This window comes from Suricata suricatta, chromosome 8 (assembly GCF_006229205.1).
Source record: "Suricata suricatta isolate VVHF042 chromosome 8, meerkat_22Aug2017_6uvM2_HiC, whole genome shotgun sequence".
Taxonomy (NCBI): domain Eukaryota; kingdom Metazoa; phylum Chordata; class Mammalia; order Carnivora; family Herpestidae; genus Suricata; species Suricata suricatta.
In genome coordinates this window covers 111,378,206-111,405,667 of record NC_043707.1, presented here as the reverse complement: position 1 = coordinate 111,405,667, position 27,462 = coordinate 111,378,206, and the positions used below count along the sequence as shown (strand labels likewise).

General features: G+C 42.2%; 1 protein-coding gene and 1 pseudogene across 2 annotated transcripts in view; both read left to right on the top strand.

Moving 5' to 3' along the window:
* The first annotated feature begins 5,265 nt into the window (after positions 1-5,265).
* The window catches only part of ZMPSTE24 (zinc metallopeptidase STE24), a 39,194-nt gene continuing 16,997 nt past the window's right edge, over positions 5,266-27,462 (top strand). The window contains exons 1-7 of one of the 2 annotated variants that reach the window (XM_029947841.1): positions 5,266-5,521; positions 7,603-7,749; positions 14,084-14,170; positions 15,561-15,677; positions 16,297-16,449; positions 17,957-18,098; positions 23,845-24,029. In XM_029947841.1, the coding sequence (XP_029803701.1) occupies positions 5,399-5,521; positions 7,603-7,749; positions 14,084-14,170; positions 15,561-15,677; positions 16,297-16,449; positions 17,957-18,098; positions 23,845-24,029 (954 nt within the window). In that variant the 5' untranslated portion in view covers positions 5,266-5,398. The other variant, XM_029947842.1, reaches the window with a different exon arrangement.
* Positions 18,895-19,891, top strand: LOC115299507 (annotated as a pseudogene).

Here is a 27,462-nt window from a genome sequence, read left to right as displayed (position 1 = left end):
CTTCCTGAGGGATTTCCAAGACTAATTTTGATCATAAGTTTTGTCCAGGGCACTGGCATTAAAATGCAAACTCTGTGTAAGATGAGACCTTACTGTATAGTGTACTCAGTGTAAAAACATGTTAGTAAATACAGGGTAGGGCCAGGAAAGGCTTTGCAGAAGAAGTGACACCTGAGTAGTCCTATAAAGGGTTTCACAGGCAGGCAATGCGATGGAAGGTACTCCTGCCGGTGAGTCACCATGAAGCCATACAAAAAAGAGGATGGCTTGGCTGGAGAAGGAGAGTTGCAGGATGGCTGAAGCACTGGCCATTTCCGAAGCTACAATGAAGGATTTTGGCATCAGGGTGAGACACAGTAACTTCATCCTTAGATCAGCTTTAATTGATGTGGTGGGGGTGCCTGGGTGGCTCAGTCGGTTAAGCCTCCAACTTCGGCTCAGGTCATTATCTCATGGTTCGTGATCATGTCAGTTCGTGCTGACAACTGAGAGCCTGGAGCCTGCTTGGGATTCTGTGTCTCCCTCTCTCTCTCTCTCTGCCTCTCCCCCACTCATACTCTTTCTCTCTCAAAATAAGTAAACATTAACAACATTTTTTAATTTAATTCAGAATGTGGCGAACAGGACTGATGGAAGTTACCAACAGTGTGCACTGTTGTGTAGGTGAGAAGTTTGTTCACTATGTTGCTTAAGGAGTACCATGCAATCTTTTAAATAAAGCCAAAGTCTCAGGGCACCTGACTGACTCTGTCAGTGGAGAATGTGACTCTTGATATCAGGGTCCTGAGTTCGAGCCCCACATTGGGTAGGAGATTACTTTAAAAATTTCTAAAAACAAAAAAAAATTAAAGTCCTTATCTCCATTATTTGTACAGTCTACACTTGTGTCTTCCTACATAGTTCTCGTCATGTTTCAGTTATTTTTCTGGAGTATTTCAAAGAAAATGTTAGGGGAAGGGCCCAGAAGAGTAGATTGATGTCACCTAAGGAAGGGTTTTAAAGGTTATACCGTATTGTTGGAAAAAGGTCATCCTGGGATTTTAGATAGGGAAGTAACATCGATTTGGTAGTCCGTATGGGAGACAGAATAGAATGATCTAGATGTAAAAGATAAAACAGGCTGGCTGCTTCTATGAGGATGCACAGTGTGGAAGAAACTGATGGTGTCACCTTGTTTCTGGCTCTCAGCTCTCCAGAAAGGGTGTGTGAGTCACACCACAATCACAAGAGACCGATATCAAGTATTCATTCCCAGTGTGGGGAGCGGGTCATAGACCAGAGTACTTATGTCCAGGGCATCGCTTCAGGAAATTTGGATGTGTGGCAAGCAGAAAACCAAGGCACAATGGGAAAGGGCTTGAGAGCTACTTTATCGTTCAGGTTAGATGGGGTAGACCAACTATCCTACCAGTGTCCACCACTCCATAGGGAGGAGAATCCTTATCCCCCCAATTCAGCCTGTCTCCGTTGGCAAAACCCTGGTGATAGCCTGTTTTGAGGCTCCCATTTCATTCTTCACACACACCAAACCTTCTACTTACAAACACTATCTTTCTGCACAGGGTAGCAAGTGATGCACTTCCCATGATTCACTTCTCCCTCTGCTGCTACCACCCTAGTCGAAGCTCCCCTCATTTCTCACCTGGATTCTCTCTTTAAAAAATTTTTTTTAATGTTTTTTAAATTTATTTTTGAGAGACAGAGCGAGCAGGGGAGGGTCAGAGAGAGAGGGAGACACAGAATTCGAAGCAGGCTCCAGGCTCTGAGCTGTCAGCACAGAGCCCGACGCGGGGCTTGAACCCACGAACCATGAGATCATGACCTGAGCCAAAGCCAGACACTTAACCGACTGAGCCACCCAGGAGCCCCTCACCTGGATTCTCAAAAGGGCTTCCTAACGACTGCCTGCTTCTGTCTGTGTTCCCATTCAATTTACTCTCCACACAGTGGGCAAAAGAGATTTCTCCTCCCCTAAAAACCTTCCAATAGCTTCTTATTTCACTCTGAGTAGATGTCAAGCTCTTATCTAAAGGACTGCGTGATGACATGATCTGCCTCATCCTCCTTACTCTCTCCTCTTTCTGCGCCCTCTCATTCCTCACATATATGAAGCATTATCTGACCTTAGGGCCTCTGCACTTTCCCCAGATACCTATATGATTTCTCTTACTTTCTTTAGGTGTATGCTCAAATGTCAACCTGAGAGGTCTTCCTTGCTTATTTTATATAAAGAAGGTGTCCCTCATGCCAACATACTATAGCCCCCTTTCCCTGCTTTTTCCTCAAAGCACCTGTCACCTCCTCCACTTCTCCTGTCATGAGTTTGCTTAGAATCTATCTTCCCTTCTATCTACCCCAGCCCACTAAGAATGTAAGCTTCAGGAGAGAAACCTAGTTCACTGGATATTCCAGGGACCCAGAACAATGCCTAATACTTAGCAGATATTCAGTATTCATTGAATGAATGAGAGAATTATCATCTTGACTTTTAGAAACATCTTACCAGCTTCCTGGTCCTGTATCTCTTCAGACACATGGTGACAGATCAACACTGTGATGCAGTTCTCTGTTTGGGGAGCGAGTAACTAGTCTTTTGTTTGTTTTGTTTCGAAGGAGAGAGAACAAGCTGGGGAAAAGCAGAGAGAGGAGAGAGAAAGAATCCAAAGCAGGCTCTATATTTTCAGTGCAGAGCCATGGACTTGAATTCACAAACCATGAGATCATGACCCGAGCCGAAATCGAGTCGGATGCTTAACTGACTGAGCCACCCAGGCGCCTGTTTGGTTGTCGTTTTTTAAGTAGGTTTCAAGCCCAGTGCAGAGCCCAACGTGGGGCCTGAACTCATGTCCCTGAGATCAAGCCCTGAGCTGAGATCAAGAGTCGGACACTTCACTGACTGAATGACCCAGGTGCCCCAGTAGCTTTATAAAGCACTTGTTCAGAGCCATTTACACCATTAAAAGCTTTACATGACTTTTCTCATTTGATCCGCACTAGAGTAGGCGGTAAGTACTATTATTCTCATTTCGCTGATGAGAAACCAATGCACAGAGGTTAAGTAACTTGCTAATATGTGGTGCAACTGTGGCTGGCAATCAAGTTGCCTGATTCTAAACCTGTGCTCGCTTCAGCCACGGCGTTTGGTTGGTGAGAATTTCTGTGAGGCTTTTGGACAAACTGCACCCAGATGGAGCTGGATGAACCCAAACAGATGAAGACAAGAAAACCAAAGAGGGCTTGGCAATGGTAGCCCAAGGGAGAGGGAATTTTGAAAAAGTGTCTATCTCCTCAAATTTTTAAGTCGATAGCTAAAGTTTTCATCATAAACTTAAGGGGTTGCAATGAATGTAAACTCTCACAAGCTGTAAATAATGACAATTTAAGATACAACTGTCAAATCACTTTTTATAATGCATCCAACAGACTCTACATTACAATTTAATGACCACCATCATCCATTTAAAATTACACAAGTGAGCTCTTTAACATTTGGTAATTCAATATTGTTCTTTCATCTCTAAATTACATTTATGTTCTACTCCATAAAATGTTATCCAAAGACAATAATTTTTACATTTCAAAAACCTTTTACTGATCACTTGTGATAAAAATATGTATCGAGGGAAATTAAATTTTTTCCTGTTATTGTATGGCTTTATGTATTTGAGTTCTTCTGAGCTAAGCATTACAATTATCTTTAATGTACAGATGATCAAAATGACATGACTATAAATTTACATAAGTGTAAAAGGTAAAATTCTACTGGAAACACATCTCTCAGTCAGATAGATGGGGACTCCCCAGCAATTAATTCATGTATCTAAATGACTGTTGCTTACTGCTAGATTAACAGGGTTCTTGCTTCAATTTTCTTTTTTGTTTTCATAGATACAGTGCCAAGAAATATGACTCACAAGGGAATGCTGGTAATTCTGTTATAGAAATGTCAATCAATTCTTTGGTTTCCTTCTGAGTGATATGCCAAAAGTCAAATGGTGCTCCTTCCTCAGTGGACAGTTTGATTAGGTCTACTACTAATTCTGTTAAAAAGCAAAGCAAAGCAAAACCAAACAAACCCGGAAACAATCTAACAAAAGAACTTGATATCCAGTGATTAGAGTCCTTCACTTTCTCAAGTGATTTTTAATTATACTGATTACTTTTCTCTTCAGGGCATTTAGGAAGAGTTGGGAAATTCGATATTGTTAATTTCAACACATCTTTAGCATTACAATATTACTGTAATTTAAATATATTTTAGTTGCAGCTGCAGATTTAGTTCAATTTATTGTAAATAATAATTATGCAAATTAGCAACGCCAGTCTCTCTGACAAACCAACTAATCAAAGTAGACTTTTCTTTGGGGAGAAATAATTTCCCTTTTCAAGTCAAATAAATGTGTTAACAAGCGCCCCGTGACCACATTTTACTTGTCAATTCCAAGATAAACATGGCACTGAGCTTTGACAGCAGTTTGTCCCTACGGAAAGTAAGGCCCTCTCGGTTCAGGTATTTTTAACCCGCGCTTTCGTTGCTTTGTTCCAGGACACACTCTCAGGCAAGATGCCATCTCCGCCCTCACTTGCGGTGGCAGAGGCGACATCTTTAAAAGAAAATCTCATCACTACTGCCCACTCTCTAACAAGTCTGCACTCGGAACACCCCAATACGGGCCCAAATTCTGCAAGTATAATGCCCAGTCTCGCCCTCAGCTATCCCTTCAGCCCTAAGGTGTCCCGGGCATGCCAAGCCACAGTCTGAACTGCGCTAGGTCAGAAGAACGACTTCCAGAGTCGGCGAAGTCGGCCCCTCCGCGGTTCTTCCCCGCCTCCTCGGGGCGGGAGTGGCGGCCCCCTCTGCGTCAGCTCCCGCTCAGCTCCGACCACCGGTGGGCTTGGCGCTGGCCGGGCGGGTCCGTCGCAGGCCGCAGCCCGGCCAGGGCAAGCCCCGAGGGGGCATCTCCCGCTCGGGTGGAAGAGACAGCTCCGCCGCGCTGCCGGGCCCAGGAGGGAGCCCGGAACCCTCGGCGAGAAGCCGGCGTGGAAGGGAGGGAGGGGGAAGAATGTTGGCGCAACGCAGCTCAGCGTACAGGCGGCCGAGCTAGGGCAGACGGAGGCCGGGACGCGGCGCGTGGACTTCAGCCGGCCTCGGACCGGAAGTGGGGAAGGCGGGGTTGTCCTTTTCCTACGGAAAGTGGGAGGCCCTGGGGGCGTCGCCGTGGGGAAGAGTGTCGGTGTAACACTGCCGGCTGCGAGGAAGGGTGGGATGGAGGCGGGTGTAGGTGTAGGGGCGCTCGGAAGGGACGGATATCGCTGTGGCACTGCGGGGACGCTCTGAGGGGACTGGTGTCGGTGTGGCACCGGTGCACGCTGAAGGAGCCGGCGGTACCGGGTGGCCATGGGGATGTGGGCGTCGCTGGACGCGATGTGGGAGATGCCGACCGAGAAGCGTATCTTCGGGGCCGTGCTGCTCTTTTCCTGGACAGTGTATCTTTGGGAGACCTTCCTAGCGCAGCGACAGGTGAGCCTAGACGGAGCCCACCTGACCCCGACACCTGGCCAGCCCGGGCTAGCGTCGGTCTCGACCCGCAAGTCCCTGCAAGATTCCTGCGGCCCCAGCACCAGCCTTGACCCTGTGGGCCCCTACTAGGCCTCCTAAGTTGGTCCGATGGCGGGCTTGGCCTTGAGGGTATCTGGTGCTTCTGGGAGGTTTTCCGCGAAGTGATCCTGCGACCCAGGCCGGTTTGGGCCTGGTGAAAGGGAAGGCCGGGCCGTCTTGAGTTGACTTGATTCTTGCTTGGCCCACAGCTTTCTTAGGATCCTCGGGCCCAGACTTACCTCCTTTATCATTGGCAGCGACCCGTGACCACTTAAAAGGAAGATGCAACATTTTTACGAAATCACAACTTCCTGGTGATGTTCAACCGTGGGATTAGGAAACCATTTTCTGAATATAAAGACTTCACAAATCCTTCTAAAGACCGAAACTTTTCCCCCTAAACAAACAGAAACCAAGCATGTATACAGTAGGTTGTTTTGCCCAAAGGACAATATGTTTTTGTTTTTCATAAAAAGGTCCTTCTTATTTTTGTTTAAACAATTAGAGTTGTACAATACAAAGTGAAAGTTACTTAATAACCGTTTCCTGGACGTAATCGTAATGAATGGCTGGCTGTTAGAGATCTGAACTTTTAAATGAGGTAGACTTTAAATTTGTCTGCTTTATTGCAGTCTCTCACTGCCGATTTGTTTTACCTACATTCTTCTTTGCTGTCATTGTGTCAACCTGGTGGCTCTGAGAGCTTTTTTTTTTTTTTAAACACGGCCTGGGCTAAACTTCATTAATACAGAATCTTGAGGTCCTAAAGAAGATCCTTTGGGTAAAGTAAACACACAGTATATAGTGTCTAAATTGAGGAGGGTGTTGAACATCTGTCTATCTGTCTTACTTTAATGATAAGCCCAATTACAGTAACTACTTTTCGAGAATGTCTCCTTTACGCATTTGTGATTTAATTTTTAAAAATGTTTTTAATTTATTTTTGAGAGCGAGCGAGCAAGAGAGAGCATGAGTGGGGGAGGAGCAGAGAGAGGAAGACGGAGAATCTGAAGCAGGCTCTTCACAGTCACCACAGAGCCTGATATGGCCCTTGAGCCCACAAACTGGGAGATCATGACCTGCCCTGAAGTCAGATACTTAACTGACTGGGCTACCCTGGCGCTCCTCAGTTATGCTTTAATGTAATGCCTTTTATTGAGGGTTTGGTAAGATGCCCAACGACATACAGGGAAGACACGTGTCATAAAACCATTATAGGAGATGCTGTCCATTATATTGCTTAGTTTCTGTGTCCTGTATTATGTCCCACGGGCTGAAATTTACCATTTAGAATTTGGCATAATGATTAAATCTTTTATTTTTTTTATTTTAGAGATAAAAGTGTGTGAGCAGGGGAGAGAGGCAAAGGGGAGAGATAGAGAACCTTAAGCAGGCTCCATGCTCAGTGCTGAGTTCCACACGAGGCTCAATCCCACTATCCTGGAATCATGACCTGAGCCGAAATCAAGAGTCAGATGCTAAAGTGACTGAGCCACCCAGGTGCCCTAAGTTTGTCTTTCCTGAGGACCTGGTCTGTTTCTATTTGTCATTCCTCAGATTTCTCTGAATTTAGTTTCCTGGACCAAGTTTAGTAATTAGCTACAATATCTGTCAATACTTATGGCTAGTGTGGCTTCCTTCTCCTTTCCATGGGTGTGTTTTCTGTATTACATGGGTTGTATGCTTTTCTTGGAGTGAGTGACAACTTTTGTAAAGTTATGGTTTACATGTGCAGACTGAAGTGTGATGGCAACCCTGATTTTAATTTTCCCTTGTCAGCTAGCCTCCGATTCTCTTGTTCTGCTTTTACTTTGCTGTGTCAGTTTTCTTAGCTGTCAATGCACTTGCTCAAATGTAATATATGTGTAGATGTGAAGCAAATTCAGTAGGCTTAAGTGACAAGTTAGTGCTGTAACCACTCAGTGTTTGGTCATAAATGACTAGTGTAATTACATAAGGAGTTGGTTTGACTGTCTCAAAGTGTTTTCTTCAAAATATTTCAGAGACGGATATATAAAACAACAACTCACGTTCCACTGGAGTTAGGACAAATCATGGATTCAGAAACCTTTGAGAAATCCCGACTGTATCAGCTGGATAAAAGTACTTTCAGCTTCTGGTCAGGACTCTATTCAGAGATTGAAGGCACTGTGAGTAAATTACTTTTTGGAGAGACAACCTTTCAAAATGTTTCATACTCTGTAATGTTGGTTTCCATTTTGTATTCTTGTGACACAAAAGAGCGTACCCTATCTACAAATCCTAGAATGCTTTTTTAACCAATAATAATGCAGAGGGAACAAAAGAGGCTCATATGTAATTGTTAGTGAGTTGAAAACTGGCATATGATAACTGTTGTAGGTTGGTAAGGTATGAAAAAGAACCTTCTATTATAAGATATTAAGATATTCTCTCTTTTTTTTTTAGTTTATTTACTTATTTTGAGAGAGAAAGAGAATCCCAAGTATGCTCTGCGCATGAGGTCACTGCGCAGAGCCTGACACAGGGCTTGAACCCACGAAACCATGAGATCATGACTGGAGCCAAAATCAACAGTTGGATGTTAAACTGACTAAACCACCCAGTCACCCCTGTAAGATATTTTTGTAGCAGTCCTTCCTCACCTTCCTGCCTCTGTGTTAACTCTCTGACTGCCCTTCACATTGCAGCCAAAGGAATCCTGAAGGACAATTCCGATCATGCTATTTTCCTACTGGCTCACTGTTTCCTTCAGGGTGCAGTCCAGAGTTTTTGGCATGAGTTTTTTGGGCTACTTTTTGACCTGGCCATCGCTTACTTCAGCTTCATCTTTTTATTCTTTCCCCCCAAATTATTTCCCTTTTTTTGTCCTGCTTGGTTTCCTATGACTTTGAGTTTTTTTACATGCTAGTGCCTGTCAGGGGTGCTGCCTCTACAAGTCCACTCTCTTGCTGGAGGCCGATTGATCCCCACTCTTCCATTAGGTTCCAGCAGAGACAGCGACAGCATCTCTTAGAAGAGAGCCACCTGGGTGGCTCAGTCAGTTAAGCCTCTGACTTCGTTCAGCTCATGGTCTCATGTTTTATGAGTTCCAGCCTCGCATCTGCTGTCAGCACAGAGCCCGCTTTGGATCCTCTCTCTTTGCCCCTCCCCAGCTTGCGTGCTTGCACGAATTCTCTCTCTCTCTTAAAAATAAACATTTAGAAAAATTATTTTAATAAAAGAAAGAAACTGTTGGAAACTTCCCCTGTTCTCAAGACTGGATAATGCAGCATTCTTTCATTATTCTTATCAGTACTTATCACATTGTATTGAATTTTCTTGTTTAGTTGAAAGACCAGTAGTTGGTTTTTTTTTTTTGAAGTATATTTCTTTATCAAGAGAGAGAGAAAGGGAGAGAGAGGATCCCAAGCAGGCTCTGCATCAGGAGCATGGAGCCTGACATGGAACTCAAACTCACAAACTATGTGATCATGACCTGAGCTGAAACCAAGAGTTGGAGGCTTAACTGACTGAGCCACCCAGGCACCCCAGACTGATAATTCCTTAAAAAAAGAATACTTTTAAGGTCTTGTTATCATTTGGCATCTAGTGACTGGCATAAAATAAGCACATAATCCATATTTCTTCAATGAAACAAGTGACGGGTCATTTTTATTTAGTAAAACAGATCCAGTTTTCCCCCCTTGCTAAAAGAAGAGAGGCTGAATAGTGTAGGGCAGTGTTTTTCAGTTTTTTTTTTTTCCTGATCGTCCCTGGCCTTATATCTTTTAAAACATTTTTTATTAAAAATTTTTTAAATGTTTTCATTTTTGAGAGACAGAGACAGTGCGAGCAGGGGAGGGTGAGAGAGAGAGGGAGATACAGAATCTGAAGCAGGTTCCAGGCTCTGAGTTAGCTGTCAGCACAGAGCCCGATGCAGGGCTCAAACTCATGAACTGTGAGATCGTGACCTGAGCTGAAGCCGGATGCTTAAATGACTGAGCCACCCAGGTGCCCCTAGACATTTTTTTATTTAAAAAAAAAATTTTTTAATATGTGTTTTCATTTTCGAGAGAGAGAGAGAGAGAGAGAGAGAGCATGAGTGAAGGAGAGCCAGAGAGAGGGAGACACAGAATCCAAAGCAGGTTCCAGGGTCTGAGCTATGAGCACAGAGGCCAATACAGGGCACCTGACCCGACATTGGATGCTTAACCGACTGAGCCCCCCAGGCTCCCCAAGACATTTTTTCCTTAATCTTCCTCCATGAAATGTTAATACCACAGATATACTGCAGATCTGTTTCTGAGCTGTATGTATGTGTATCTGTGCTTTATAAATGAAATGAGTAAGATTTTTTTTTATTCCCAAACATCAGTTGTTGGTTTTCTGCCTCCAAGAACAATGGAAAGTACATGGTGCAGAGGTGAGGAACAGACTCTGAACCCAGGTGGCTTGGGTCTGAACTCAGCTCTACCAGACCAGCTATGGCACCTCAAGCAAGTCACCACTTCTGTGCCTCAGTTGTCTCATCTGTTACAATTGTGTAGTAATAATATTTCCTCATTCGCAGTGTTGTTGAGAGGATTAAATGAGCTAATTTGTGTAAGAAGATGAGAACAGTGTCTGAACTGTTATCAGTGCTAAGTGTTGGCCATTATTATTTTTATCATCATGATTGTGATTATCATCACTATTCCTCTAGAACTCTTTAGATCTCCTGTACCACTAAGAGAAAGATTCCGAAATTGAAAATAAATGAGGTCAGCTCCCATAATTGTTTCCTCAGTTAAAGAGAAGAAACAGCTGTTCAGAGCTTTGTTAAATGATGAAAACATTGTCTAGCTAGTCGCAAAATGTCCCTTGATAGTTATGGACTAGTGTGATTAGAACCAAATAATTAGAAAACTTTCCTATTTCCTCAGGATGATGTAAAGTAGTGAAAAGTTAAGAAGAAGAGTCAAATCTTGGTATTTTAGAAGAATTAGTACATGATCTGAAAAACAAAATTGATTTGATTTTTGGACATGTTGGCAATTATTAGTAATTAGTCTTTTCAATATTGATTTTTTAAATTGAGTTTTTACAAGTCCAAGCCTGGTTTAGTTACAGAGATGCTGAATATTACTTTTGAAACTTGAAGCTTTCCAGCCAAGCCAGGCTTTACTGTGGATTATGTTTGGCTTTGGTTAGTTTATCTGAAGCATTTCTTTTGTTAGGGTCCAACTATGAAATCAGCCTTCAGAGAGAGAGGTGGAAGTAGAGGTGGTAAATTTAGATGCCAGCCTCTTTCCTCGCTGGTGTTTGGTTCTGCGAAGTTCTTTGGCTTGCCCCTCACAGGGCCGTTATAAAAAGACAGGCAAAATATTTTCAGCATTTTTTGTTGTCGCTAGTAAGCAGTTCCAGGAAAGATGGGCAATAGTTTGGTAGTTACCGTGGGTGGGCCTGTGGGTGGCTTCATTTGTTCCAGGAGATGACAGAGACAGGGAAGATACATATAGAATGAGAGCTTTGTAATGTGCCTGTTTGATGTTTACAACAGTGCCTCGAGGTAGAAAGCACAGGCATTGTTACTCCCTTTTTTATGGATGAGAAAGTGAAGGTGTGGAGAAATTAAATGGCTTGTCCATTTAATGGCCAAATGACAATAGCAAGTGGGAGAAGTGAGTTTCAAACTCTGCTTTTCTGAGTCTTTAAAGTTACATCGAAGAAACCATTCTTAAAACCCTAGGGACCAGATCGTAAATGTGCTGAATTTACCCTTGGGGAATTAGCTATGTTTACCATTTGATGGGAAGCACTTTGTGTTACTCTGAAATCCTGTTCTTTGGAAAACAGGTTCATTAATTCCTATTTTGTGTTGATTAACATTAATGAGTTTTTATATTTTGGTCACAAAGAACAAGTACAAAGATTAATTTAAGCTTTTCGTTGCCTCCTTTTTTTTCTTCCTGAAGGAACATTAGCAGAGGCCTTGTGTGACACATTACAGGTGCCACTGTTCACACAGATGTGACAGAGCGCCCAGAGAGAAGGGTCCAGCCTTTCAGAGACAGACTGTCCTGGTGCCTCACAGATGTCAGTAAAGAGCCCTCCTGTGAGGAAGCGGAAGGGCTGGGCAGGGTAGAAACGTTCAAATTGTTGCTTCTCCAATTCCGATGGGTTTCTGAGTGAGCACCTCACCCTTCTTGAGCCTCATCTCTTCCCTCTTCATGATGAGAGGTCGATACATACTAAAGCATACCTCGCATGGTTTGTGGCAAGGACCGAATGAGGGAGACAATGCAGAAGAAGCCAGATGAAGCCCTTAGTACAGTGCTCGATACACAGCAGTCACTTCGTCCCTGGGTTTCTTCGGGGAAGTAAGTGACTTTAACCTCTGAGTTTCAGTTGTCTCATCTATAATGTGGTGAGGACTATATGCCTTGCCTGCCTTCCAAGGGTCTAGTGAAATCATGCCTTAAGAGTACTGGGGGTTTTGGTGGGCTCCCCAGTTCTTGTTCTGAGACATCCCAGCGGCATGCTCAGTGAGATGATCAATAGAGGGAAGCTTTCCTGTTCACTGTGCTTTATATTTCATTCCCCAACGTGTACTAAACAAGGTCTGCAACAACAGTTCTAAAAGCATTCAGAGATGCATTTGAAGTTCATATTAAAACTACCCTTGATACGTACTTAAAAACTGGACTTTTAATAGTAGGTGTTTAACCTTTCACCAGAAGGCTTATAAATCCTTAATTTTGCATTATTTATTAGGATTAAGACCAGAATGAAAGAAGTGCCATCTCAAGTCAATTAGTTCAACAAGTGGCACGTACACCAGACAGTGGTGCCAAAGCATGTCTTGGGAAAACAGGGTTTACATGCCAGATGGAGTTAGGTGGAACAGCTGGACATAGAGTTAAGGGAGCCTTTAAGACAGCAATTTATTAAACCAGAGATTTTCAGGCTTTGGTGACTGTACCTGGAGACCGCCGGGCTCCACCTCCAGTTCCCGATTCAGGGGTCCTGGGGTGGAGCCCGAGTACTTGCGTTTCTAAGACCGTCCCAGGTGCTGCTGCTGCTGCTGTACAGAGACCATATTTGAGATCCATGGTAGTAAAGCAACCCAGCAGACAGGGAGACATCCGAAAAGTGGATGGCACCAAGTGTGGGTGAGATTGTGGGGAACAGGAGCCCTCAAGTACTGCTGATGGGGCTGTCATTTGGTATAAACACTGTAGAGAACCAGCTGATAACAATACCAGATACATTTACAAATCATCGTGGATGCATCTAAACACATGGAGAGCGTAAAAAGCAAGTTGTAGAACAAGTACAACATGATGTCATTTACGTCTCGTCTTAAAAAGCATATATAAATCACTATATTATTTATGGATACATATATAAACATGGACAGTAGACTGGAAGGCTTCCCCTGAAATATAGGATAGGGCCCAAACCTGTCAAAACCACAATGAACCGTGTGTGAACCAATGAGAATATTGCACTTCTAACCAAGGAGTGTGATTGATCGTCGTGTTCCTGAGACGCCACAGAAAGGAAAAATAAATCGATTTCCTCTTCAGTTCCATACACTTCATATCTGTTGTGGGAAGTTGTGTTTTGTAAGCCTGCGTTCTTTTCAGATTTTAAGAGCAGCTTGCTCATTCGGATGACATGGTGATGTGGTGAATATCTTTGTTCACTTTATCTGCCCATGACAAAGAGTGGTGCCGAGAAGGGGGCCTCCTCCTATGAAACCCTGACTCCTACCATGAGATGACCTTTTCCTTCCCTGGGGAAAGCACAGATACCCCATTGTGTCCCTCAGTTTGGTAAGTGGACCTGACTCTCCACTTACGCTGATACTAATACGTTGTCCTGACGGATGGGGACAGTTTCCTTTCAGGCAAAACCACTAGGGGAGCCACATAGCCTGATTCAAATCCCATTTATGGCACTCATTAGCTGTGGGATTTTGGACAAATTGCTTACCTTTTCTGAGCTTAGTCCCTGATCCATAAAGCCCTTCTTGTGATCTTTTGGCAAGTTTATTTATTTATGTATTTTTTTCCAGCTTTACTTTATAGAGATATAATTCATATACTGTACTAATTTATCCATAAAAATGTACCGGCACAAATATTTAACCAGTCTAAACTTAGTGTCTCAACTGGTTTGTATTTATGTAAATGCATATTTTATCCCAAATAAGATACGTCTCTTTTTTCCTTCAGAGATAATTATTTTATCCTTTTTTGTTTTTTTATGTTTTCTTTATTTTTTAAGAAAGGACAAGTGGGGGAGGGGCAGAAAGAGAGGGGGACAGAGGATCTGAAGCGGGTTCTGCACCGACAGGCTGACAACAGTGAGCCCAATGCAAGGCTTGACCTCATGCACCACGAGATCATGACCTGACCTGAAGTAGGACACTCAACCTGCTGAGCTACCCAGGCGCTCCCTCTCCCTTTTTTTTATGAAATGTTTTCATCTGATAGTTTCTAGTCTTCAAATTTGACCAAAATATGTCTTGTTTTATAGCTTATTCTTCTTTTTGGAGGAATTCCTTATCTCTGGAGACTTTCTGGACGGTTCTGTGGCTATGCTGGCTTTGGACCAGAATATGAGGTATGTGGTGCATTAGCATATATTCTTTAGAGTCTTGCTTTTTGCTTGGCCAGCTATATATGGAAGTTAGTTTTTTAGCTCTGTCTGTAGACTTGCTTCTCCATTTGTACAATCCTTGTCCGCACATGCTCTATTCGGATAATGCTAGTTATTGCAGCAAACTCCAGTATTTCAATGGCTTATCACAATACTTTATTTCTCTATCACATAATAGCCTTGTGTGAGTATTTTGGGCCAACAGGTGACATTCTTCTATGTGGGGAGCCAGGGATCCAGTCCCTTTTCATCTTATGGCTGTGCCATCTCTTGAGTGCCCCAGATTTCTCTGCATCCAACAGGCAGGCGGAATGAGGGGTGGAGAAAGTACACCCTCCTCTTAGTTCCCTTGGCTCGGTAGTATCCTTTGCCTTTACATCTCGCTGGTGAACCAGTCGTTTAGTGTCGGATATAAGGGAACTGGGAAATGTGCTCTCTAGTTAGGCACCTATTTCTCAGAAACAACCCCTTGCAGTGAAAGGGGAAGCATGAATTTTGTTGAACCCACTAAGCAGATACTCTGTACCATACGCAGTTAGATACTTCAAACAAGGGCAGAGAGTGTATCTTTGAGAATCTCCCTAGAACTCCCTGCATTGACTACCCATTCTTACAGAAGTTCCATTCCCTGGGCACAGCCCTAAGCCTGAGACTCACCCACCTGCGGTGGATGCCAGGACACTGCCTCCTGACTTCTCGCTGGAAACTGCCAAGTCTTTTCCCTCTTTCCTGTTTGTTTATTTGAAATGATGGCACATGTATGGGTACCTTGCATTTTAATTCAGTTCATCCTGTGTCCCTTTTCTGTATACCTTTTTCTAAATCAGCCAGATTCTTTGAAGGCATCATCTAGCATAAATTTTTCTGCCTTGTCCCAACCAGGCTTGCCGTCTTGTCTTCCTTCACTTACAGGCTACTCTTTTCTCTCTCCATACTGTTGTAAGTTGCAAGGAATTCTTCCTCCTTTCCTTGTCTCTCCCATCCCTTTAATTTACCTCTGCAGAGTGGCATCCTGAGTCTCCTCCATCTTGTAAGCCTTGTTTGAATTCACCAGCATATGTGGCTGCCTCTCATTTTTTAGTTCTTTTAACCATTTTGTCTATATGGCTTCAGGTAACTTTCACATAGTGCCTATGTAATAAAAGAAACATTGCTTTATTACATCCTCTGAGAAGTAAACTCTGAGGGTAGAGATGATGTTTCACACCTTGTATTATCCATAGAATCAATAATTGCACATTGCATGAGATCTAGTAAGTACTCAGCAACTACCTATTGATTTGTTAATCATTCATTTGAAGAAGGAATTAATATTACACTATAAAAACTGCCACTGTTTCCTCCTTGTGTTTAGATCACTCAGTCCTTGGTGTTTCTCCTGTTGGCTACACTTTTCAGTGCATTGACTGGTTTGCCGTGGAGTCTTTATAATACTTTTGTGATCGAAGAAAAACATGGTTTCAATCAACAGGTAAACTAGAGAATGCAAATATTCTCTTTTAACTATAAAGACTTTTCTGTGCTTCCCCCCCCCCCCCGCAGGTAATAATTGAAGCATAATTTGCTATTTAAGAGCATGAATTTATTTAAGGAAAAGGAACTGCAGATATAATAAAGATCATAGCTTAAAGTCTTGCTATAAACTCTTCTAGTACTAAAGTCTAGTTTGCTTTTGCTAATGTTTAAATGGATTGATTTTGAACTGTAAAATGCAGACATTTACTTATTGTCTTAGGCTACCTAGTGTCATATAGTATAGACTCACTGCCTTTTAACTTTTATGGTTGCTTTAATAGGGGCACCTGGGTGGCTCCGTTGGTTAAGTATCCAACTTTGGCTCAGGTCATGATCTCATAGCTTGTGAATTTGAGCCCTGTGTCGGGCTCTGTACTGACAGCTTAGAGCCTAGAGCCTGCTTCAGATTCTGTGTCTCCTTCTCTCTCTGCACCTCCCTGACTCATGCTCTGTCTGTCTCTCTCAAATGTAAACATTGAAAAAAATTAAAAATAAAATAGCTTTAATAATGTATCCTTTATATTCACTTATTAGTTATTTTAAAAGCGGTTTCTTGTGATGATCTTTTTTTTCAGACCTTGGGCTTCTTCATGAAAGATGCAGTCAAGAAATTTATTGTGACTCAGTGCATTTTATTGCCTGTGTCTTCACTTCTACTTTATATTATTAAAATTGGGGGTGACTATTTTTTTATATATGCCTGGCTGTTCACATTAGTTGTTTCTCTGGTGAGTAAAATCTTTGTTTCATTTTCTATTACAAAATTTTCTTGGCAAGATAACTATGATTTAATCTTCATTACATGTAAACAGTTCTTAAGCAAATGAAATATAAACAAGTGGTCATATAAATTTCCCGCTTAGTTTCTGCTTTTGGGTATAGAAATAGGAGAACTGACTCTGACCATAGATTTTTTTCTCCTTGTGCTGACTTGGATCCTAGAAGCTGGTTGTTACTTATTATTAATAATCCAGTTGTCAGGCAATTCTGGGCTGTGCATTTGTGAGTTGTCACCAGAATGGGTGACTAAGTTTGATCATTTATCATTTAATCACTCTTTACTGAGCTCCAGTGCCTAAACATCATGGTTGTTTTGAAGGGACACTAGATTTAAGAGGGATAAGAAAAAGAAATCATAAACCTACCTGATTTTCTTCTGTCCTCTTTCTCCTGCTTTTCCCCCTCCTCCATTCTCATGTCTTTATCCCGTCTTCTCTGTCCCCCTTGCTCCTCACTGCCATTCTCCCCTTTCTCCCTTTCCCTCTCTTGCTTCTCCTTCCCTTTCCCCTCTCACCCCACCATCTTCCCTTCCTCACATCTCTGCTGCTTCTCTCTACCATATTCTAAACCACTTCACAACACACACACTGTAACACGATAAAAACCAGTCTGTTCACAGCCCCCAGAAAATAGCATCTATCAGCTTTGCAACTCCTCTAGTGATGAGGTTTATTTTAGTCTGAATTGCCATGGTGCTCACTGCTTCACTTTCCCCTGGTGGCATCAAGCTCTGAGAACAGGTGCGAGTTGTATTTACACATGTCTGTGTATGGCAGATGAAGTGAGGGGAAAGAGACAGAGGGGAATGTTCCTGAATGCCTAAGGAAGTGCCGTTTCAACCACAGTGTATAATTGTGCACTGCAGGTAATTAATTTTAGGAGACCACCCAAATGACTGCATACAGTCAGGCTCTAGTAATTTGTAGCAAAGACTGCAAGTGTCTCATGATTACTCTGAAAGGCAGATTTACAAGTTATGATGGGCTTATGAAGTATCAGAAACTCCCAAGATAGTTTTGAATGGACCATTTGGCTTTTCAATTATTACCACATAGAGACTACTCACTTTGATTTAATTTAACAGGTACTGAGCACTTACTATCTGGTGGTATTTGGGGCTGGGAACACCAGAGCAAATAAAAAGATCCATGTTTGACATCTGGATCACATAGTTGTTTTAATATGATTGAGTCTGTATAAATAACAGTATTTCTTCAAGAACATATTCATAGGGCCCCCAAGGTGGCTTACCCCATGTAGGGCTCTGCTGACAGCTCGGAGCCTGCTTAGGATTCCCTGTCTCCCCTTCTCTCTGTCCCACTCTTCTCCCATGCACACACGCTCGCTCTCGCTCTCTCTCAAAACTAAATAAACGTTGTTTAAAAAATGATGGAAAATCAGATTTCTATTCTAAAAAAAGCATATTCATAGGTTGTTCTGATATTTATTTTTCAGGTGCTTGTCACAATCTATGCTGATTATATTGCCCCTTTATTTGACAAATTCACGCCTCTGCCTGAGGGAAAGCTTAAACAAGAAATTGAAGTAATGGCAAAGAGTATTGACTTTCCTTTGACTAAGGTGTATGTTGTTGAAGGTAAGGCTACCTGGGAGTGAGGAGGTTTTGTTTTTCAAGTGTTTTGATTTGTTAGGATTTTACAATTTGGCTTTCGAGGATTTCTAGGAAGTGGTGGGGCATAGTCCAGGGATAGGGACCGGTAGCCATTCCCGAGCCTGCTCTTCCCTGCAACTGTATTCTGCTGGCTTTCCCATGTTGGTTTTAAGGTTTGGCCAAGGCCTTTTTCACTGCTGGTTATATCAAGGGTATTAGACTGGTTTATGTACTTTTGTTACCTGCCTGGCCCCCTCAGGGAATTGAGTTGGACTTTCGCACAGTCAAGTTCCATTTAGCTCTAGTTGGGGGCTTATAAATAAGACCAATGATGCCGGCTTTATCTCATCCAACAAAACTTCCAGTGTTCTGGAGGAGTCGGATTTCACTTGCACATTTGCCAGAAACTGTAGTACCATTGAATACTTCAGATTAATTGTTCTCTGCTTTTTTGATGATTGCTTTTGAGAGTTAAGCTATGTGTTAGTCTCAAGCCCCAAAAGATGTGGAGTAAAACTTGTATGATACGGTGACTTTCAGAAGCTATAGATTAAAATCCATGTAAATGTGGGAGACTGGTTCTGCCTCTGCCACTTAGCAGCTGTGGGATCTCGGGTGCGTCCCTTCACGCCTCTCGATTTCAGTTTTGCTTGCCCTAAACCATGGTTTGGCAAATGTTTTCATACGGGGCTAGTTGATAAATCTTTTAGGCTCTGTGGGCCTCACGGTCTCTGTTGCAGCTATTCCACTCTGCCATTATAGCACAGAGCAGTCACAGAAAATGCGTAAGCAAGTGAGCATGGCTGTGTTCTAATAAAATTTTATTTATAAAACCAAGTGGCACATTAGATTGTTCTGCAAACCATACTTTGCCCATCACTCCTTTAAATAAACGAAAAGAAAAAAGAAAAAAACCCATGAGAAACAGCTGTACGGAATGAAGGAGTAGAAACAAGTAATTGCAGGGAGAACAGAGATGGCTACAGTGGGAAAGAATGAATTAACAGTACCTAGAAGCGTATGGAAATCTCAGACTTGTAGTGGCCTCTGAGGACATACAGCCCGGCTGACTGCACAATTGGGGCATTTCTGTGGAGGAAATGGTAGAAGAATGACAATTCATACTACTACTTTAGCCTCTAAGGTCGCTATACTTTTAGTGAATAGTCAACTAGGAGTACACTAATCAGTCCGGTGGGACAGTCTCTGAGGGACTGTTACTGAAGGGGCAGCCTAAGTTGCTTATCACTTAAATTATAATCAGAAAATATGCAATGACAGTTAATGATATCACAATAGAGGTAATTGATGTGTAAGTATATACTGTAGTGCCATATGGTTTTAGATGAAATAAGGAAGGCTTTATGGAGAATTACAAGATGAGCTGGGACTTTATGGAAAATCAGGATTTGGCTTTTTTAAAAATCTCACTCCCTGGCCATCATGTTGGGCCACCCCACATCTAAGGCAGGAAGATGAAAAAGTCACTGGAGTAGATCAACTCTGGGCTCCAAATCAATACAAAAAATGGAAAGTATGTGCCCGGATACAGGCAGACCATGAAATGGTCATCCTGGCCAACAACTGCCCAGCCTTGAGGAAATCTGAACTAGAGTATTATGCCATGCTGGCCAAACTGGTGCCTATCACTACGTTGGCAACAGTATTGAATTGGGCATAGAATGTGGAAAATACTATGGAGTGTGCACACTGGCTGTCACGGATCCAGGTGCTTCTGATATCATTAAAGCATTCCAGAACAGACCAGTGAAAAATAAATCATGCAAACATTTTTTTTTTCTTAATAAAAGTGGCCAGAGCTTGTTTAAAAACATATGATTTGAGTAGGTGGAGGGTAGCATTTCAGAGGTCAGGCTGTGAAGTCAATAGGCTTGGGTTTGAATCCTGTTTTTTGTTTTTTAAAAATAATTTATTTTTTAATTTACATCCAAGTTAGTTAGCATATAGTGCAACAGTGATTTCAGGAGTAGATTCCTTCATGCCTCTTGTCCAGGTAGCCCATCCCCCCTGAATCCTGTTTTTATCACAAATTACCTGTGTGACTTTGGCAAATTAACTTTTGCTAAACGTAAGTTTACTGATCTGTAATGCATGTTTCTGTTCTTAATAATGGTGACAATCCTCAGAAATACTTTGAATGACTAAGTGTTGTTACTACTAATAACAACACACATTATGGATTTGTAAATTGATAGGGATATTGTAGTGAAAAGCCAACAACATTCTGTTCTCAGAAAATATCGGATAGCAGGTGCTAGGCAGAGAATCTGGGTGATGTGATGAAGGATGACTGAGTAGATGCTTTGGTTGGACCTCTCCGGGCAGATGGTTGTTAGCTGACACCTGAAGGAAGGAGCCATCCATGCTGAGATCAGTAGGAAGACCTTCTAGAGCTTTGTGTCTTCAAGAAACAGAAGGAAGTCCAGTGTCCCTCAGCACAACAGGGGGTGTTGTGACATGAAGCCCGGGACAGATAGCTGACACCTGAAGGAAGGAGCCATCCATGCTGAGATCAGTAGGAAGACCTTCTAGAGCTTTGTGTCTTCAAGAAACAGAAGGAAGTCCAGTGTCACTCAGCACAACAGGGGGTGTTGTGACATGAAGCCCGGGACAGACGCAGGAGTCAGTCCATACAGGCTTTGTCAATCAGGGTAGGACCTTGGGTTGTATGTTAAGTTCAGGGGGAGAAATCCACTAAAGGTTGTGGTGACACAGTCTGGTTTGTAGGTTTTGAATATTGTGGCTGCTGTGTGGAGCGAAGGTTGTGGTGGGAGGGCAAGAGCAGCACAGGAAGAGCAGTTAGGAGACTACGGTCATGGTCAGGGAGGGGAGGGGGCAGCTTAGCCTGGGACAGTAGTGATTTACAGAGTGAAGTGGAGGCATTGGGGATATGTTTCAGGGGTAGAGTAGATGGAATTTATTCAGAGATTCCCTGTGAAGGAATTGGGGAAAGGGAGACATTTAGGGTAAGGACTTAGATTTTTGGCCTGAGCAGCCAATAAATGATAGTTTACTGAAATGGGAAAACTGAGCAAAGAGCAGGTTTCTGGGAGGTTAAGTTCTACTGGATGTTACATTTTGAGGTGTCTGTTGAACACTGTATTCGAGCTCATCAAGCAGTGGTTAGCTCTGAGTAAGCATTAGAACCAACTGTGGCTGACTGAAGCAGGAAAATCCCTGACTGAGTCAGTCTTCGGTAACTCACAAATTTACCAGGAAAGTTAAGTTTACAAGCTTGGAAAATGGGCTGTTCCCAGGAGGGCAGAATTGCGTTGTAGAACTAGTCCGGTGAGGACTCTGCTCTTGCCTCCTCCTGCTGTTTGTTGAATTCAGCAGTTCACTCATTTATCATCCCTACCACTCTTATCCATAGCATTCGTTCCTCACTGCCCTGCTTCCTTGCATAATTAGCTAAGTCTTGAGTGTCCCCAGAGGGTGCATCTGATTGAGCCAGGGCATGACTAACTGCCAGGAGTGCTGGGTACACAAGTATCTGACCTTTTAGATTTCTCAAATGAGTAGCAGTCTCCCATGAGATTTACATGGTGAGAAGTTCCCGAAACTCTGAAAGGAGAATTCAACACTGGGCAGGAAGCACCCCCCCCCACACACACATAAGAATATAAATAACAAATCTGCATTATAGACATCCTTGTGGAGATATACAGATGTCAGATAGGCAGCTGGATATAGGAGTCTGGGGGCTCTAGGGAGAGGTCAGGGTCAGAATATTGATAGGGGAAGTATCTGGCACATAGTTGGTGTTTAATGCCGTGCAAGAGGGCACTTAGAGAAGAGAAGGGGGCTCAGGTTAAAGTCAGTAGGAGAGGAAGAGCAAGCACCAGAGGCTGAGGAGGAGAGACCATTGAGGTAGCAATAAAGACAGGAGAAAGTGGTGTTTCTTTTACAACAAGAGAAGAAAGTCTTCCAAGGAGGGAGTGGTCACTGTGTCAGAAGTTGCTGAGGGGGCACCTGGCCGGCTCGGTCGGAAGAGCAGGTGAACACTGAGTTCAGGGCTGTGAATTTGAGCCCCACATTGTGGACATTACATAAAAAGATAAAAAATGCTGCTGATAGGTGAAGGTACGACATCATAAAACATGAAGACAGTAATGGCAGTGCCTTACATTGGTTTTTCAGAGTTCTCAAGTATATTACTTCGTATCTCCAGTGGCTTCATTAACCCATTCAGTAAACAACCATTATTGAATATACTACATGCCAGTGCAGTCATACAGAAAGCGTATGGTCTAGAGCAGGGAGTCTTAAGCTTTAGTGACTCTAAGAATTTTCCAGAAGTTTTGCTAAAAAACAGATTCTTGGGCTCCATTCCCAGGTGTTTTAGTATCTACTTTTAACAAGCTCTCCTAGGTAATTTTGGTGTAGGTATTTCTTGAGGTACTCTTTAAGATATTAATTTTATTTTATTTATAAGCATACAGTCTGCCTACTTCCATAAATAACTTAAGGCAGCTTCTAAGAAATATTTTTAATATAAAAATTAGAATCTGAGAAGACAGAAATGAGATAGAAATGTAAGACTTCTGAATTATACATGGCTTTCCAGATGCTAAGGTCCTGTACTACTGACGAAATCAGACCATCTGTTTGACTCTTAATTTCTAGGCAACGAAATCAAAAGATGCAAAAATAATAAAATACATAAATAGGCTAATATTTATTGAAGCCTTACTATATTCTAAACATATATACTGCATATATAAAAATATACTGTATTCTAAATATATTGTTGAGCATACTTTACATTAGAAGTATGAATAGATACAAAATATACATTTTCTATGAGACATCACAAGTTCTCAGGAGAAGCAAATGTTTTATCATTTCTTCTTTTTAAAAAATGTATATAAGTAATAGTAGTAGTTCGTGGATCCAGTGGTATGCAATTGATTTACTTAGAATTTCTCACGTAATCTTTATTCGAGTCCTATGAGCTAGAGATTAGCCTTACATCATAAACAGGTAAATGACGCTTAAAGAGATTAAGGAAGTTTCTTATATTTACGCAACTAGTACATGGCAGAGGCAAGATTTGACCCCAAAATATGCTCTTAACCACTAAGGTCCCTCTACAGTATAGAGCATTTAGAGGATAAAGAAAAATATCAAGAATCAAATAAAAAAATCAACCATAGTTAAGCTCCTGTTAGCCATATACTGTTACGTATGTTCTTTTTTCCCCCCAGTCTTTTTAAAAATAGCTTTAATTTTTTTGATTATAGAAGTACGTACACTTATTTAAAAAGCCTTGAAAAGTATAAAGGATGGAACAAAAGTCTATAGTTCTGGAAGCCAATGGTAAACACTTCAGTATTTTGATATATGTCTTTGTAGGCTTGTGTTTATGCTTTTCTATTTACAAGTAGGTTTTTTCCATGACAATAATGGACCCTTATATACACGAAGTTTTGTATATCGGTGAGCTTTTTTCCTATCTTGTTAAGATTCTTCAAAAGTAGTGGGTTTTTTTTTTTTTTTAGCATTTTCCTTATTGCTTAAAGCTGCGATGAGCACAGCAGGAAAACAGACTCTCCACTGCTGGTGGTGATTTATGTTGACACACTTTTCTTCAGGTATTAAACAGTTTGAAAATGTTAATGTCCTTTGCAGTAATGCAGTTTCTAGGAGTCTCTCCAGAGGACCCCAGACTTTTTAATTCTTTTCCATGCTTGAACTGTCTTTTCCTTAGGATCTAAACGCTCTTCCCACAGCAATGCTTATTTTTATGGCTTCTTCAAGAACAAGCGCATAGTTTTGTTTGACACTCTACTAGAAGAGTATTCTGTACTAAACAAAGCCATCCTGGAAGAATCTGGCATGGAAGCCCGCAAAGATGGAGAAGGAGACAGTGAAGAAGTGAAACCTAACGTTAAAGTGAGTTCTTCTTTTCCTAAGAGGCCGGGCTCAGTTTTATTATAAACAGTTCATATGATAGCTCAGAATGACATCAGTTTCTGTGCAGTGAGTGGTGAGTTAAAGGAGACTACCAAATACGAACACCGAGGCACCTTTATAAATCTGGTATTAGGGAGAGACTATCACTATTATTACATGCTAACTACCTCAACTAACATTTATAGAATGCACACATGAAAATTGGAAGCGTAAGATAGGAAAATTCTTATGATTATAAACTGTCTTTAAAACAGGACTTTGTATATATTCTTGATATGTTTATGATCAAAGACTTCCCACAGGTAGGACAAAGAGGAGATAAACATCTGATTTTTACCTCATTGAGACGCAGCAGTGATAGGCTGTGGCAATGGGGAGACTTGGATTTGAATCCTGGTTCTCTCATTTAGTAGCTGTGTGTCCTTGGGTATACTTTATAATGTGGTCCGTTTTCTTTTGGTTGTTTGACAAATATTTATGAAACTTATATTCTGTGCTGAGATACCATGCCTGGCACTAGAAATGCAAAAATAAGAAGGGAAGATCTTAAGAAGCTTGTGATCTAAAGGGGAGAAATAAGATAATTACTGTAACAGTGAAGCTATATATACTGAATGCGGTGGGAGTACAGGAAAAGACATTTCTTAAAGCTGACTTGAGTTTCAGAAAACTTTTTTGGGGGGCTTCTGGCTGGCTCAGTTGGTAGAGCATATGACTCTTGACCTAAAGTATCAAGATTAAATGGGGGGAGAAGGGACAATGATGAGAAACAGCACACTTTTAGTCAGAAACAGCCACCTGTATTTGTGTGTGTGTGTGTGTGTGTGTGTGTGTGTGTGTGTGTGTATGCTATTGGCCTTGGTGTCATTCAGACATGATTTTGATTCTTGGTTCTGTATATCTTTGGGCAAGTAAGTTCAGTTCTCTAAATCATTAATCATTGATCTCTCTCTTTTTAAAGTTTATTTATTTATTTTGAGAGAGCAAGAGAGAGTGGGGGAAGGGCAGAGAGAGAGAAGGAGAGAGAGAATCACAAGCAGGCTCTGCATTGTCAATGAAGAGCCTGACATGGGGCTCAAACTCATGAACCATGAAATCATGACCTGAGCCAAAATCAAGAGTTGGATGCTTGACCAACTGAGCCACCCAGGTGGCCCTAAATCATTGATTTTTTAAAGTTTATTTCTTTTGAGAGAGTGAGCATGCACATACTTGTGCACAAGACAGGGAGGGCAGAGAGAAGGAGAGACAGAATCCTAAGCAGGCTCCAGGCCATCAGTGCAGAGCCTGATGTGGGGTTTGAACTCATGAACTGTGAGATCTTAAGTTGAGCTGAGATCAAGAGTCAGATGCTTAACAGACTGAACCACCCAGGCGCCCCTGGATCATTGATTTGTTAACTAAAAGATGCTGCTAGCAGGGTTTCTCACCTGGGCACTATTGGCATTTAGGGCCAGGTGATTTTTGTTGTAGGAGGGTATCTTGTGCATCCTAGGATATTTAGCAGCATCCCTGAGCTTTCCCCACTACATGGTCAGTGTCAACCTCCCCTACCCCCAACACCTGTTACCACCGAAAGTATCTCCAGACATTGCCAGATAGCCCTTGGGGGCAGGGCTTGGGGGCCAAATCATTCCTAGTTGAGAAACACTGGGCTGAAGCTGCCTGCCTTTAGGGATGTGAGGATTAAATTAAATATAGGTGTGATACCTTATACTCTATTTTATACAGTCTAACTACCAGAAAATATTGTCATTTGAACATCTATTTTGATCCTAAAAAGGTAGTCTAAAAAAGTGCCTTGGGGCGCCTGGGTGGCTCAGTCGGGTAAGGGTCCGGCTTCGGCTCAGGTCATGATCTCACAGTTTGTGGGTTCGAGCCCCGCGTCGGGCTCTGTGCTGACAGCTCAGAGCCTGGAGCCTGTCTTCGGATTCTGTGTCTCCCTCTCTCTCTGACCCTCCCCTGCTCACGCTGTCTCTCTCTCTCTCTCTCTCAAAAGTAAATAAAAACATTTAAAAAAAAAAGTGCCTCAGCTGTTATAAATATGTACATGGGACAAGACTCTGTGAAGGGATTATGAAGCACTGGGAGGGTTAACTCCGCGATTTACCTTATTTGTGAAGTACGGTTATCCTGCCCGTCACAATGTTGGAATAAAAGTCACTTTGGTTTGACCAAGAGTCAGGATTTTAAGCTAAGAAGAGATCTTAAGGTCATCTCATCAGTAGGAAAACTGAAGTGCAGAAAGAGTAATCCAGGAGCAGCACTAGGGAATCATGCAAGTTCAACAAGTCACCCTGCTTAAGTTATCCACATGCAGGGGTGCCGGAATGGGGGGATAACAGGATAGTCAGACTGTGACATTCAGTAGTGGTCCACTGATTTCAAACAGTGTGATGAAATTACTGACTTTTAGTATCTAGGAGAACAGACTTCTTTGGTGTAAATCTTAACAAAGGTTAGATAGTCTTTTGAGATGTATTGAGTGGAGTCTGAGTTATTTTGCTGGCTTCTTGAAGAGCCTGCCTTTAAAAAAAATTTTTTTAATGTTTATTTATTATTGAGACAGAGAGAAACAGAGCATGAGTGGGGGAAGGGCAGAGAGAGAGGGAGACACAGAATCCAAAGCAGGCTCCAGGCTCCGAGCTGTCGGCACAGAGCCCAACGTGGGGCTTAAACTCACGAACCATGAGATCATGACCTGAGCCGAAGTCAAACACTCAACCGACTGAGCCACCCAGGCACCCCTTAAAGAGCCTGCTTTATTTCATTGATAGCTACAAATATTTTAGCATCTGTGTGTAAGTTACATGATTAAAATACATTAGACATGGTCCTGTCCTGAAGAACTCTCCTCCTGGAGGAGACTCGTCCTGTACACAAATAGCCCCATAAATTAACGCAGACTGTGGTAAATATCATGAGTGGCTGGAATAGTGTGGCTTTTAGAAAATAAGAGGTTAATGAGGATTCTAATAGTTAAAAAAAATTTTTTTTAATGTTTGTTTTTGAGAGGGAGAGACAGAACATGAGTGGGGGATGGGCAGAGAGAGAGAGAGACACAGAATCTGAACCAGGCTCCAGTCTCTGAGCTGCCGGCACAGAGCCCGATGTGGAGCTTGAACTCACCGAAGATCATGACCTGAGCTGAGGTCAGACACTCAACTGACTGAGCCACCCACACACTCCTAGTACACAATTTTCTTAAAAGAGAAGATATTTGAACTAAGCAGAATTTTGACTTGGGAATGGGGCTTTTCAGGTTGAAGTTCTGGAATGAATAAAGTGATAGAGACAAAAAAAACTACACAATGTATATTCCAACTATAATAATTAAATGGATTCTTCTAGATGGGGATAGAAAGGCACACTGGGACCAGTTTGTCAAATTCTTCCTGAAGACATTGAGTGG